The following is a 16,278-nucleotide window of genomic DNA, read 5'->3' as shown; positions in this document are numbered from 1 at the left end:
CTGAAATTCAATCCAGATACCCATGGTTAGCAAGCAGACCTCAGCAATGACCTGGAGCAACTCCTAGGAATTTATGATCTGGCCACTAGTGTCAGTCTGAAAGCTCTGCTCCACAACCACCTCCACCCTACCACCTACTCAACAGCCACCTGTTGGGTATGCTTTAAGTTGGATTCCTGCATTGAGCAGGGGATTGGACTCAATGGCCTTATAGGTACCTTCCAACTCTACTCTTCCATGATTTCTCCCAAGTGGTGCATCTGGTAACTTAAAGGCTCAGTGCTTTTTTATGCAATCATAGGCTTCTTCTTGGACCGGTGTGGGCAACTGGTGGCACTGCAGATGTTACTGGATTACAGTTCCTATCACCCCTGACCACTGGCCATACTAATAGAAATTGGAGTCCAACAATATCTGGGGGACCAAAGGTTGCCCAGCCCTGATCTAGGGCTGTGGTCTGGAGTGATGAGAATGTAGGTAAGGGATGTTCTTCAGGGCCTTCCTGTTCTTTAAAAAAAAACAAATCATGGTCTAATCCGCAGAGTCCAATAGCAGAAATACTTCCCTGGGATTCAGGGGACAGGGTGTAGGACTTAGGGCAGGTTCCTACTCAGGAACCAGGGATTCTCTTCATTAGAGTTACTACTGCTTGAGCACTCCACCTCTGAAGGATCTTGGTCTCGAGCCATGACACTTAACTCCCTATAGTCTTTACTTTCTTTTGGAAGTGAGATCCTGGATTCTACTTTTGAAGCAACAGCTCATGTATTGTGCTTGAATACACAGTCAACTCTGCCCCATGGACCACAATTCATGTCTTGAATCCTAGAGCAGTTCAAATTCCTACACAGCTAATGCAATGAACATACCTGTTACTAACTGATAAAGTTCTAAGGAGCAGATTAGTATGAAGGGTATTGACCGCTGACTCATAGCAGAAGTTCCTTCAGAACAAAGAACAACAATATGATCCAGCGAATATGAAAATATCTTGCATGTCAATCTATGTACATGCTGATAACTGTTTAAATGTCAAAATCATCTATGGAAATACTGGTCACAATCCATAAACCACATTTAGGGATGTGTAAGAGCTTACAATTGCCTAGTGGAACGTTTGGCTTTTTTTCTTTAAACAGCAACCCTCAATGATAAGTCGCAAACTACTTTTGAATCCTGCCAAGTTTCCCAAAGAGTTTGTCCAAAGAGTTTCTGTTAAAAAAATAAGGTATGAAAGGCCTGGTGGGCATTTGAAGCTAGCATGGGTTACTGAGCTGTAATAATTGCCTGCAAGGTACATTTGGTCCCAGCTTCCTTGGAGGCAACTTGACATCCTTCTTTAAGACGGTATCCATTTTCTTTATTTAAAAAAAATACTAGAAACCTCAACTCTCTAGAAACACATTGTAATATTCTGCTGCTTGGTATATTATTTACACTTATTGGGAACTCAATACTTTCTGTGAACTGCTAACTAGTCTCCTCAGACTATTTTAAAAAGAAGTTCTTTCACCTTATTCTTTAAATGTACCTGATAAAAAGACATGGATTCTGCTAAGTGCCTACAGAGACATTTTAGCCATTACATTTCAGTAAATAAGTACAACTCATATGGACAAGAGTTTGAAGAACAATGCTATAGATCACAAAGTAGAATTTGTGTTATTAATCAAACATCATATAGTCAATGCCACTCTGGTGATTTGATTCTTTGTCAGAACTGAAGTCTAAGCCTTGACACAAGCCTATAAAAGATGTTTGTAGTTTAAAGTTCTAGACATTTCTAAGAATATGGAGAGCTTGCACTCTCAGTTGTCTTTCCTAAGCTGACCTTGGCCAAACACTTGCCATGTTCCCAAATGACATATGTACAGAGATGAAAGAAATAGCATGGAAAAGAGAGAGCGCATTTGTTCACACCATTCATATTTAAAATTCAGATTAGCTGAACCTAATGCTAAGATTTTACAAGCAGTGGTTCTCCTAGCCTGATAGTCACACCATGCAAGGATATTGTATAAGAATGTAAAAATGTACAAGATGGAATGTAAAGTACCATGATCATTTGATGTACATTGATGGTGATGTATAGGTAATGAAAAACAGCAACTGAAAAGTTAGGACATGATCACAGAATGCAGTATTTACCAGTTTTTAAACCTTTATCCTCTTTCTAAATGTATGTTAACTTCTGCATTACATACCAATGCACCACCAATAATCTGTTCCATAGGTGAAACTGTGCATGCAGTCATGTGTATACTGTCTGCTGCGGCATGAGAAGACCTGTTGACTGAGGGAAATAAACCTGCACTGACTTTAGAAGTTAAATAGAATAGGAGCTTTCCGTCCCACTGCCAAGCCCACCCATAGGGAAACGTAAGAATGAAGTAGCAGCAATTTCTGAGCTCTCTTAATCCCAAATCATTTTGGGATTATGGAGCAGTAAGAGTTCAGTTATATCAAAAAAATCCAGTTAGGATTCTCTGCCAGAGGTTAATCCATCCAATCTGTACAGATCTTCTTTGGAGGACAGGAGTAGATCCTGACAAAGGATTGGCCACTGTGAGAACAGGATGCTGGACTAGTTGGGCCACTGGCCTGATCCAGCAGGCTCTTCTTATGTTCTTATGATTATTTCCAGCCCTGGAACTCTGTAGCTTACCCTTCCTAGATGCTCCATGCTTTCCTGGAGTATAGACATCCCACAGTTTGAAATAACTGACAACGTGAAATATCATGCCAGAATGATTATTTTTTAAAAAAACAATAATTGATTCCTTGTTTAAAAATTAATTTGCAACTTTTTGATTAACAATAAAGTTATGCTGATTTTTATAGGGGAGCGTTGCATATTGTTCTAAGCATGCAGAATGAATAGGGTTGTGCTCTTTCTGTGTTTGCATCAAAAACTATATGCAAAGTGGCTCTTACTGTTGCTGTTCCTCAGTGGAAAGAATATGTCCCCCCTTACCTTTCAAAGTGAGAGAGTTAGATGCAGACTCTTTTGCACACAGTGAGCTGCTTGGCCCAGATTTTCCTTGTCTCCTCTACATATTATTGTGGAGCAAGGGTAGGAGAACACCCAGGGGTACTCCCTGAAGCACTTCAGCAAGCAACCACCTGATCATAGTTTGAATATAGAGAAACATGACACACAAATCATACTAAGGTTTCCTGGATCCATTAAATCAGTTAATATGCACAATATATGTTAAGCACTTGAAACTATCCACTGTTGGAATTCTAGCAGATTTTTTCACAACTGACCACAATTTTTTTAAAAAAAGTCACTCACCCAAACACAGTTGTTCTTTTGATTTAATGTTTTCTAAGCTGCTTTTAAAGACAGCTAAATAGGCTGCTCTGCAATTTTTATAAAATGTCTCCTCTTCATAATTCTGGGATCTTTCGGCTTGAGAAATTTCCAAGAGTGTGGTCTGATCATCGAGGAGGGATGCATTGCTCTCCTGACTGCCAGCCATCCTGTGAATAATGCAAGCATATCTAAAGCCTTTTTCTTTTATTTGTATATTTCAGTATCTTATCACCATCTGTCCACCCCTCTCAGGTGTAAGGGAACGTTTGCTAAATTTGTTATGTACTTCTGTTTTTGTAAAAAATGGGAAGAGTTTACAAATATGTTTTGACATGCGTGACATGCATGTTTGCTTTTAATTTTTTCAATATTTGTATACTGCTTGATAACCATAATAGTTATCAAAGCGGTTCACCATAGCAAAAATCAGATTTGTAGGTGTCTCATATTGCCCTCACCATGACAGATCCAGAATACCAGGTGCTCTCAAATCTTTGAAATGATGGTGTGACGGACAGGGCCAGGTTCCACCCTTCTCCATCATGGGCCAATCCTTCCATTGGAATGTTGAGAAGGGGGACAGTGTAAAAAAATGTTTTGTCAGTTAAGCAGGAGAGTTGAGACTGGAGTTATAATGAAGTTAGTTAGATGAGAGTTAAGATATGATGAATTGGGGTTTTAGGGGAGAGAGGGAAACAGTTGGGTGCTGGCTGAGAGTAAGTTAATATAGAAACATTGAGAAGCAAAGTTCAGGGAAAGGTGAAGAACTGTAACATTGTAACCATCATGCTCATGTGCCAGCTATACCATTGTATAGTCCTTGGTTTAAAATAAAAGTTTTCCTCTTTGTTTTACATCACTGCCTGGATCTCTTGAATGCTGTGGGTATACAAGGTATATTATTCCTAGGACCCATCTGGTACCAGTCATGCATTTAGAGAAACATTGGGACACACTTTGCTCCTTTATTTTACTGCTCCTATTTTAGGACAGTCACCTCATGGGCTGTCAGTAACTTTAAAAAGGATTACAAAGGGGAGCTGAGCTGGGACAGCCAGCCCCAGTGAGGGGAGAATGCAACTAGGGGAGTGGACCTGGTTGTACTCACTTGAGGCTTGGAAAAGGGCTGTCACAGATGGTATCATGTGGGGCTCCTTGTTCTGTTGCTAGCTTTTCAGAGTCCCCTCCCTGTCCCCTAGGTTTTCCTGCTGCCACTAAAGCCTCCGCTGCTATTTTGGGCAGAGTATCATTAACTCTCAGTTCTAAGGGGGAAATGGTTGTTGCCCCCCCCCCGCCGTCCTCTTGCTGGTGTGATGGTGGCTGAGGAAGGCCCTGGGGAGCAGGGTTCTTCAGCATGCTTTCCTCCTGCTGACATTACTGCAGCTACAAATTGACATAGATACCTAATTAAGTCCTCACTTGCATATGCCAAACTTAACTTGATTTGGGCTTGTCCACACAGGTGTTTACTGTGTGTTTGCAGCTGTTTGCGTTCCCATTTAATGTACATAAACCACATGACGTTACCCTTAAACACCAATCTCAAAGGTCATCCCCTGCAAATTTGGGTTTACCTGATATGGGCATAATCTGATAAATTGGGAGAAATTCGTCTCCAAACCACTCCATTCAAGATTGTAGACAATTGTTTTGGTGTTTTGGGATGGGTGGATCAATTGTCACTTTCTGCTATTCCCTTTTCCATGGCCACTACTTCCTCAATGCTTTCATTTCTTTTTCAACTGTGCTTTTAACTATTTCCAGTGCATTCCCAAATGGAGGGTTTTTCTTTTGTTCCTTCAGATTTGCACAAAACCAGAAAACTGCACAAGCAAACCACATTAAAATTTCTTCAACAGATATAGTGAGCAGCAATCTGAACCGCGTGTGCTGAGAATTTACATTTGCTTTCCATTCTTTTCCATCATGCTGGTAATGGTGGATTAGGAGTTTAGCCTTTTATATATATATTTTCTGTTGATCCCTCAGATTTGCTCAAAACCAGAAAACTGCACAAGTAAATTTACAATTGCATGACTGTGTGCTTTTGCACACTTCTTGGGCAGAGAATCTTTTGAAAACTTTTTTTAAACTTAAATTTTATTAGAGTCTTTGTGGTGGGTCATGTGGAGGTTTGAAAGGTGCAGTACTGACTATATATAAAGGTCTTCTCTTGGGGAAGTCTGAACACTGTGTGCGAGGTTGATATGGGAATGATCATTAAGGAGGAAGATTGGGAGATACTATGGCAGAGGCCTCCTATCTGGACCATCTCAGCCAGGGTCTGTGAGACCATGTTGAAAGTGTTTATGCAATGGTACTTTACCCTTACAGAACTCTGTAGACTGAATGTGAAATCAATGGAATGTTGGAGAGGGTGTCATCAGGTGGGATCATTTTTTCATAAGTGGTGGGGTTGTCCAGTGGTAATGGCTTTTTGAAAGAAATTATTTCAAGAAAGTTCCAATATTATTATGTGAATCCTACCTCAGGACCCTCGATGAGCTCTTCTTCTCTATTTTCCCAGAAAACCTACATCACTGATTTCGTTTTTCCTTGGTGCTGCAACATTTGAAATTGCTCACCATTGGAAACATAGCTTCCCTTTTACTACGGATGGGTGGCGGAACAAGGTTTGGAATTTGGGTCTGCTTGAGAAGCTCACCGAGCAAAGTAAACTTAGTTAGGTGGTTATAAAATTGGGTAAGTTTGGTATAGCACAGTAGGGAGGAGAGCCTGGCTGGGAGTCCAGAGTCTGTGAGTTCAAATCCCTGCTCATGTCTCCTGGGTGTAAAGGGCCAGCTAAAGATCATCCCCACAGTGAGTGGCTCAGGGGTTACGTGCCCTGCCACCTTTGCAGCTGTGGGCAAGCTGCATAGTCCCAAGCAGCCCAGTTGCCCCCCAGTGGCACTTGCGGACAAGGAAGGGGCTGGCTTGTGCAGCTGTAGCAAGTTGAGGAGGCCCTAGCCAGCTGGGGAGGTCTAGCCTCAGAGGCAATGGTAAACCTCCTCTGAATACCGCTTACCATGAAAACCATATTCATAGGGTAGCCATAAGTCAGGATCGACTTGAAAGCGGTCCATTTCCATTTTGAAGAAACGTCATAGTCCTTTCTGAGGTGATGGCTATACCCAGCAGCCCCAGAGTTCTTAGTTGCAATTTTGGATTGGTCAAATTTGTTGTTAAAGGTTCTGCCTTATTTCTTGGCTATGGAGAAAATCGATCGTATTAAGAGTGCTATTCCGTACGCTGTGGACACAGTGAGCGCTGTGGACACAGTGAGCGAGCCAGAGGCGGCCAGTGGTGCTCCGGTGGTGTGGGATTGGTTCCAGCTTCTTCCTTCTGATGAAGTGGACAAGGTGCTTTCAACCTTAAAGCCAACCACTTGCTTACTCGACCCTTGCCTGTCGTGGCTCATTATGTGCTGCAAGGACAGACTGGGCGAGGGGATCAAGATGGTGGTAAATACGTCCCTGGAAGAGGGAGTAATGCCATCAGCTCTCAAGGAGGCAGTAATAAAACCAATTCTTAAGAAGCCCTCCTTGGATCCCCAAGATCTGAACAACTTTTGCCCAGTCTCAAAGCTGCCATTCTTGCGCAAGGCGGTTGAGCGGGTGGTGGCGAAGCAGTTGCAAGTACATTTGGAGGAAGCGGATTATCTGGATCCATTTCAATCAGGCTTCAGGCCTGGACATGGAACTGAAATGGCCTTGGTCGCCTTGGTGGATGATATGAGGAGGGCGTTGGATAGGGGCGAATGCACCTTCCTTGTCCTCCTGGATCTCTCAGCGGCTTTTGATACTGTTGACCACGGTATCCTTCTGGGCTGCCTGAAGAGGTTAGGCATAGGGGGCACTATATTGCAGTGGTTCCGTTCCTTCCTCTCTGGTAGGTACCAGAGAGTGACACTGGGGGATGAGGTTTCAGACCCTTGGCCTCTCACTTGTGGGGTGCCACAGGGCTCCATCCTCTCCCCGATGCTGTTCAACATCTATATAAAGCCGCTGGGGGCTATCATCAGAAGATTTGGTCTGCAGTGTCACCAGTATGCTGATAACATGCAGCTCTATCTCTCATTCAAATCTTCACCGAGGTTGGCTGTAGAAACCCTGTCCAAGTGCCTGGAGTCGGTGAGTGGCTGGATGGGAAGGAATAAGCTGAGGCTGAACCCTGACAAAACTGAGGTACTGTTCGTGGGAGACAAGGGAGGGTTGGGGGATGTTGACCTGGTCCTCAATGGGGTACAATTGCCCCTGAAAGACCAGGTCTGCAGCCTGGGGGTCATTCTTGACTCCCAGCTGTCCATGGAGGCTCAGGTCTCGGCTGTGAGCCAGGCGGCACTGTATCAACTCCATCTGATACGAAGGCTGCGCCCCTACCTTCCCAACCATCTGCTCCCATCTGTGGTATATGCCCTGGTCTCCTCTCGCCTAGACTACTGTAATGTGCTCTACATGGGGTTACCCTTGAAAACGATCCGGAAGCTGCAACTGGTACAGAATGTGGCGGCTCGCCTGATTAAAGGCAGCCGCCAGCGAGATCACATCACTCCAGTGCTGAAGGACTTGCACTGGTTATCGGTTGTTTTCTGGGCCCAATTCAAGGTGTTGGTTCTGACCTTAAAACCCTATACAGTTTCGGCCCAGTCTATCTGAAGGAGCGCCTCCAGCATCATCAGGGATGCCGCTCAACAAGATCAGCCTCAAAAGGCCTTCTCTCTATCCCACAAGTTAAAACAGCTAGACTGGTGAGAACTAGGGAGAGGGCTTTTTCAATTGTGGCCTGCACTTTGTGGAATTTCCTCCCAAATGATCTCCGCCATGCTCCCTGTATGATGAGCTTCCGCCGGGCCTTGAAGACCTGGCTCTTCAGGCAGGCTTTTGGGATGGGTTAGGTTTTATTATTATTGCTGAGATTTTTAATGTTTTAATGTATTTGTATGTTTTTATTTTGTACATCGCCCAGAGCGGCTGGACAGCCAGCCAGATGGGCAACCAACCAACCAACCAACCAACCAACCAACCAACCAACCAACCAATAAATAAATGGCACAGTATTGTGCTCTTTTGACTATTTAGTGCCTAACTGTATATGCTTGCCTGCTGTATAGTTGTTGTTACTGTTGTTGTTCTTTGTTGACACTTATGCTGCTGTCTCTTTGTATCATCTGTGATTTTTCCCCTCTCCCTGTTAAATGTGTTTTATTTGTGTATTATCAAAAATCAATAAAAATATATTATAAAAAATCCAAGGTAGACGCCCTATTATCTGTGCACATGCCCTATTGGTATCTAATTGGCATAAGAGAATCAACAAATACAAAAGGGAATGCCTGCAAGGTATGAACAGGAAAGGTAAAGGTGCTTCTCATATATAAGTGGACTACTCCGGTCTAATTTAAAAGGGAAAAGGTGGATTAACAGCTAAATAATCTGCAAATTCGGAAAAGCTTTTAATCTCAAATATGCGAGTGCAAGGCTACATATGCCACCTAGAAAATTCTAGGGATAATCTACCCAAAGTGAAGCACATTTAAATCTCACTGATTTACACCTCATCCCCTCTGAAACTGGCAGGAGTGTTTAACATTGGATGAATTGTGTGCTGTGTATGTATGCCATGTGGAAAACCAAGCAACATCTAGGTATTTCAGTTGCAAGTGAACATTTATTGCCTTTATATCCCACCTTTTCTCAAAGGAGCTCAAGGTGGCGTACATGGTTCTCCCCCTCCTTATTTAATCCCCACAACAACCCTGTGAGGTAGGCTAGCCTGAGAGGCAGTGGCTGGCTCAAGGTCACCCAGTGAGCTTCATGGCTGAATGGGATTCAGACCCTAGTCTCTCAGATCCTAATCCAACACTCTAACCACTACACCACACTAATTCTTTGTGTCTCTATGGTAGGGATAGCCAATGGGGTACCCTCCAGATGTTGTGAACTGCAGCTCCCATCAGCCCCAGACAACATGGCCAATGGTCAAGAATGACGGAGGTTGTAGTCCACAACATATGGAGGGCACCATGTTGGCAATTCCTGATCTATGGATACCAACCATCTGCATTTGATCCATAGATCAACAGTACGATTCTATACACTCTTACCTGGGACTAAGTCCCAGTGAACTCAGTGGAACTTACTTCAGAGCAGACATGCATAGCATTGCAGACTTTGACTACAACAAGGGTCACCAATCATTTTGGTTCAGTGGGCACATTTGAATTTTGATAAAGTGTGGTGTGTGGCTGTGTGTGTGGCATGACACAAAACAAGAGACAGTACAGTCATTTCTTCTCCCCCTCCCCTAAACAACCCCATGCTTACCATGAGGAGTCAACTATGTCCTGGTGGTCCCAATTGTGGAAATCACACAATTATTCCAACCCCCACCATGCATACACATACAATTATGCTGTTGCTGTCTAATAACAACGCGGAGCATTCCTCAGTACTAGGAAAAATGAAGAAGGTGGCCACATCACACTCTCTCACACACAGATAGCACATGCATGCACTCACTGCACACAGATTACAGCCACACGATCTCTCCATCTCTCTCTCACACACAGACCACACAAACATATCTCCCTCTCCCTCTCTCTGCCTGAGTGCATCTCTCTCAAACACACACACAAAGCATACTTGAGCAACACCCCTACACACATTCAGAAAAGCCCCTACATGGGCAAAGGAAGAGCATGCTGCCAGCTTTGTGTGGCTGGTGGGTGAATGGGGCAATCCCGTAGCTCCTTCCACACCCCCATATTGAAAAAAAGAACCCATTCATGGGGCGAAACAAGGGCCCACCACCAGCTTTACATGGCTGGCAGGCAGCAAACAAACAAACAAACAAACAGAATGGGCCACTAGAGGAGTGGGGAAGCCATTCCTGCCACACTCCTCCCTCCCCTCCTTCCAAACTAATCAGAAAGGGGAGGGCCCTTCCAGCTCCAGCAACTGTTCTGCAATTTCCAGAGAAAGTGAGGAAGGCAGAGCTGGAAAGCAGCGGGCTCAACACAATTAAGGCAAAGGGAGTGCTGTCACCTGGTTTTCCCAGTGTCTTTGACAGCTGCATGCCAGGCAGAAATTCAAAGTATGACACTATTTCCTTCAGTGCATTTCCAAGCCAGAAATAGGTTTTCAAACTGTCATGCAGCTCTTGAAGGCACAGGAGCATAGCGGGGGGGGGGGATTGGCAACTCTAATTTTACATTTTTAATTATATTGTGATTGATTTTTATTTGTAATTTTTATGTTTAAGAGAATATTTTGTTTTTCTATTAATTACACTGCTCTAAATATGGGTCTTCATTGTATTTTGCATCTGATTGTCATTTGTAATTCTTTCTTTGGACATTTTGTACTGTTATCTTTGATGTTTTAAGATAGGTTTTTTAAAAAAATGTAAAGTGGTATAGAAACTATTTAACTAAAAATAAATACTTAACAAAATCTACACAAAGATTTGCCAGACTGGCATCCATAGGAATCATGATCCCAAAGAAGCCTTTTGTAGGTACCATGGCACCCATGCATGCCAGCTTGGCAATCCCTGGATTATGTTACATTATTTGTTCTTATAATAATGAAAAAGGTTTGTATGATAACATTAATCAGCTATTTTTGAGAACCTGGAGTTCCTATGAAGCAGCTGGAAACCATCATTACTAGATCTCATTATTATACTATAGCACCTTATAAGATGGACTGGAGAGCGGGGCATGAAGGTGGGAACATTATGGTAGTATGTACCCCAATGAGCACCCAGGATTTACTGTGCAATAATGAAAGTATTTTTTTACCTCATTCTTTTAAATCTACCTCAGGCCTCACTCGCAAGGCTGATGATTCGGTGCACTGCAGGTGCAGGAAAAACACCTAAAATTCTTGTACATGCAAGCTTTCTAAGTTGTGTGCATCTGCTGCCAGACACCAGAATCAGCTTTTGGCATACCACTGAAAATGTCATTTTCCCCGTAAGTACCAATGCATGTTGAAAGATGAATCCTGCATGTGGCTGGTAGGTGCACCTGACCAGCTGCCCATGGGCAAGAAGCCAACATGTACTGGATTGTCATATGCAGATGCTTTTCATACTACTGAAATGAATTTGATTAGACTGAAATCCTGGCTTTGATGAAATGAATGGGAACTAGCAAAAGGCAACATTTTGCCTTAAGACAATTTAAAATAGGTAGTTTAAAAGGTATTGGTTTCTAAACCTTTGACCTTCAGGGTACCATTTCCATGGCAGCATGTCAAAATGAAACTCTCTGCATTCCAAGCGATTCTGGAGCGTATTCCAGAGTAAACTCAGTTGACAAAATGCACTAGTTCAGTTTACCATTGCCCAATGCGCTGTGCCCCTGAACACACTCAACACTTCCTTGTGGAAGCTCAGGGTTTCCCTAAGCATGGTTTGAAAATCCAAGATTTAATTTTAAGTTGTGCAACAGCAGAAGTGCAAACGTTTTTTGAGGGAATAGGTAGACACTATTTCATTGACCTTTACATTAAAACATCTTCCTCTAGATTTACAGGACTGTTCTCCACATCAACTATATGTCAGGGGTTCACCAGAATAAAAGCAGCATAACTGGACTGGGACCTAGAAAATGAGTTTTAAGTAGAATCATGGCCAGAAAAAAACCTAGGACTGATAGGCAAGGGGCAGACTGGGGCAGCATTCAGGTTAGATACAAGGCTCACAAAAAGAGATTAACAGAAGAAATGACATGATGCTGCCTTACACAAAGTCAGACCAATGGTCCATCTTGCCCAAGTACCTCAATGCAACTGACATCAGCTTTGGGGTCAGAGAGGGACAATTTACATTAGAAAAATGGCATAGGGAAAAGAGTTAAATACCCTTTTCTGTGGTGCAGTAGTTCTAATCAAATCTGTCCTGATCCCCAGGTGCTTTAAAATTAAAATAAAACTATCAGGAGATCCTATCATGTATCCCTTGCATGACATATAATTTGGCCCAGAGACCCAGCCAAACATGAATTCACCTTCCTCCTTTCTTTTATAGGAGCAGCTTCAGGGCTGGAATGAGAAGTGATTCTTGAAAAAGCAAAGCCCCTCTCAAATTCATTAATTACAAATTATTATTATTTATGTATATATTTTAATTTTGAAACTTCTTTTCCAGTCTAAAAAAAATGAAATGGACTGTCTTCAAGTCGATCTCGACTTATGGCTACCCTATGAATAGAATTTTCATGATAAGCGGTATTCAGAGGGCATTTACCATTGCCTCCGTCTGAGGCTTGTCCTCTCCAGCTGGCTTAGGGCCTCCTCAGCTTGCCACAGCTGTACAAGCCAGCCCCTTCCTTGTCCGCAATTGCCAGCTGGGGGGCAACTGGGCTCCTTGGGACTATGCAGCTTGCCCACGGCTGCAAAGGTGGCAGGGCACATAACCCCTGAACCACTCACTGTGGGGGTGACCTTTAGCTGGCCCTTGACACCAAGGAGACACAAGCGGGGATTTGAACTCACAGACTCTGGAATCCCAGCCAGGCTCTCCTCCCCACTGTGCTATACTAGCTGTCCTGTCTAAGTGAGACCCAAAACAGCTTGTAGTTAAAAAAATGACAGCATCAGTTCAAAATATAATTGAAACACTTGAAAGTGGTGCAATGCCTCTAGTGGACTGAAAGAATCACATCACATAAAGGGTCAGTTGTTCTTTTCATTTTCTTCCTGCTCTGCCAGTGATACATTGGAAGCAAGAGGCCTTTGCAAGTACAGCAGTACTGGCAACTACTGTGGCGCAGAGCCTTGGCCTTTGCTCCTCATGCTGACTTACACTCTTATTCCATGCACATTTAAACAGAAATGTCCACTAAACTGATTGGGATAGTAAGCCTGCTTAGGATTTCAGGCCTTGTGAAAAATTATGATATCACAAACAGGGAACAAGTAGCAGCTGATTCTACATACATCAAACTGACATCCAATACATGTCTCCTCAGAAGTAAGCTCTATTCGGTTATTTCCAGGTAAGTGTGTATTGGATTGCAGCCGTTGTAGTTGTTGTTGTTGTTATATGCCTTCAAGTCGATTACTACTTATGGCGACCCTATGAATCAGCGACCTCCAAGAGCATCTGTCATGAACCACCCTGATCAGATCTTGTAAGTTCAGTTCTGTGGCTTCCTTTAAGGAATCAATCCATCTCTTGTTTGGCCTTCCTCTTTTTCTACTCCCTGCTGTTTTTCCCAGCATTATTTTCTTTTCTAGTGAATCATGTCTTCTCATGATGTGTCCAAAGTAGGATAACCTCAGTTTCATCATTTTAGCTTCTAGTGACAGTTCTGGTTTAATTTGTTCTGACACCCAATTATTGGTCTTTTTCGCAGTCCATGGTATGAGCAAAGCTCTCCTCCAGCACCACATTTCAAATCAGTTGATTTTTCTCTTATCCGCCTTTTTCACTGTCCAACTTTCACATCCATACATAGAGATCGGAAATACCATGGTCTGAATGATCCTGACTTTGGTGTTCAGTGATACATCTTTGCATTTGAGGACCTTTTCTAGTTCTCTCACAGCTGCCCTACCCAGTCCTAGCCTTCTTCTGATTTCTTGACTATGGTCTCCATTTTGGTTAATGACTGCGCCGAGGAATCCTTGACAAGTTCAATGTCCTCATTGTTAACTGTAAAGTTACATAAATCTTCTGTTGTCATTACTTTAGTCTTCTTGACGTTCAGCTGTAGTCCTGCTTTTGTGCTTTCCTCTTTAACTTTCATCAGCATTCATTTCAAATCATTACTGGTTCCTGCTAGGAGTATGGTATCGTCTGCATATCTTAAATTGATGTTTCTCCCTCCAATTTTCACACCTCCTTCATCTTGGTCCAATCCCACTTTCCGTATGATATGTTCTGCGTACAGATTAAACAAATAGGGTGATAAAATACAGCCCTGTCTCACACCCTTTCCGATGGGGAACCAATCAGTTTCTCCATATTCTGTTCTTACAGTAGCCTCTTGTCCAGAGTACAGGTTGTGCATCAGGACAATCACATGCGGTGGCACCCCCATTTCTTTTAAAGCATTCCATAGTTTTTCATGATCTACACAGTCAAAGGCTTTGCTGTAGTCTATAAAGCATAGGGTGATTTTCTTCTGAAATTCCTTGCTCCGTTCCATTATCCAACGTATGTTTGCGATATGATCTCTGGTGCCTCTTCCCTTTCTAAATCCAGCTTGGACGTCTGGCATTTCTCGCTCCATATACGGTAAGAGCCTTTGTTGTAGAATCTTGAGCATTACTTTACTTGCATGGGATATTAAGGCAATAGTTCGGTAACTACTGCATTCTCTGGGATCCCCTTTCTTTGGAAGTGGGATATATATTGAACGCTTCCAGTCTGTGGGCCATTGTCTAGTTTTCTATATGTCTTGACAAATTTTTGTCAAAATTTGGACAGATTCAGTCTCAGTAAGCTTGTAGCAACTCTATTGTTATGCCGTCTATTCCTGATGATTTGTTTCTTCCAAGAATTTTAAGAGCAGCTTTCATCTCACATTCTAAAATTTCTGGTTCTTCATCATATGGTTCCTCCATGAATGAATCTGTCATCTCTTTTATAGAGTTCTTCAGTGTATTGCTGCCATCTTCCTTTTATTTCATCTCGGTCAGTCAGTGTGTTTTCCTGTTGATTATTCAACATCCCTACTCTCGGTTTAAATTTCCCTTTCATTTCTCTAATCTTTTGGAATAGGGCTCTTGGTCTTCCCATTTTGTTGTGCTTTTCTATTTCTGTACAATAACTATTGTAATAGTTTTCTTTGTCCCTACGTACTAGTCGCTGTATAGTTGCATTTAGGGTTCTGACCGTGTTTCTATCTCCTTTTGCTTTTGCTTTCCTTCTCTCTTTAACCATTTTAAGTTATTTGGCTGCAATTCTATGCATGCTTATATGAAAGTAATCTCTAATGAGCAATAGTACTTTCTTCTAAATAAATGTGTTCCAAGCATGAGGGTGGCAGTCTGTCTCCAGTGCAGTTTATTTCAAAAAGGCCAAGCGGATTTAAATCCAAGTGTTCTGACTTAATGGGTTGTGGATTGGGCAGCCCATGCATGCAGTAGTTGCCTGTGTGAAGAACCTAATAGCGCAGCAGAAGAAAATTGCACTCAACTGAATGAAAGGACCAGAGAAATGCATTTTCTTTTTAAATAATTGAAATAATTCAGCACAGCCTTTTCCTTATGTATGGTTAGTAAATGTCAATAATAATTTTCTTCTATACCAAAGGTGATGAAGGTTTTTAGAAGGCCATCACAGAAGGACATTAAATCGTGTTCTACTGTTGGTCTAACGGCCAGCAACATTATTTTATCCAGTGCTGACTTCTGAAAATATATTCCAGTATAATAAATTGAATATTTCAAGTTCAATAACAAAACAACACAGGTAGGGTCCCCTTCAGGACTCACTGGAGCCTTACTCAGGAGGCCTAAATCACTCGCACCTTCTTGAGTTATAAAGGCCTTTTACACATGGGAAAGAAAGATAATAATCACTTATCATGGATGAAGTACCCTATTTATAATGCACAGACCGCCTTGCCTGACAGTTTCATATTACAGTGCACAAGAAGGACCTAACAGGGACACAGTCTAAGTACTGCAAACGGGTGTCACTATAATAATTAAACACCAGTGTTGGCACACACAAAGGAAAGTGAATTCTAGCCAATGAGGGAAAAGAGAATAAATGTTAATTTTCCAGTAACCAGTTTTATCAAATATGAACACTTGTTTACGCTCCTCAGTTCTCTCATTACTTAGCCATTTGTTATTTGGGCAGCTGTGCAACACAGAGAAGTTTCCAATATGTTACTCAACGCACAGTATGCAAGAGTTATTTAGTAGAGGGAAGCTCTCTTGCTAAGGTTATTAAAATATAAACTGCACTGGTAGTGCACTACAAAAATATAGACCAGG

At 42.4% G+C, this 16,278-nt stretch overlaps 1 protein-coding gene across 4 annotated transcripts in view; it reads right to left on the bottom strand.

Moving 5' to 3' along the window:
* Positions 1–16,278, bottom strand: part of EFCAB7 (EF-hand calcium binding domain 7) — a 62,121-nt gene that overhangs the window by 43,556 nt on the left and 2,287 nt on the right. For 3 of the 4 annotated variants that reach the window (XM_061633294.1, XM_061633295.1, XM_061633297.1), the window contains exon 2: positions 3,299–3,486. In XM_061633294.1, the coding sequence (XP_061489278.1) occupies positions 3,299–3,485 (187 nt within the window). In that variant the 5' untranslated portion in view covers position 3,486. Of the gene's footprint in view, positions 1–3,298; positions 3,487–3,777; positions 3,799–16,278 lie in introns of those variants that run through there. The other variant, XM_061633296.1, reaches the window with a different exon arrangement.

Source organism: Rhineura floridana, chromosome 6 (genome assembly GCF_030035675.1).
Source record: "Rhineura floridana isolate rRhiFlo1 chromosome 6, rRhiFlo1.hap2, whole genome shotgun sequence".
NCBI classification, from domain to species: domain Eukaryota; kingdom Metazoa; phylum Chordata; class Lepidosauria; order Squamata; family Rhineuridae; genus Rhineura; species Rhineura floridana.
This window is presented reverse-complemented; position numbering and strand designations above follow the sequence as displayed.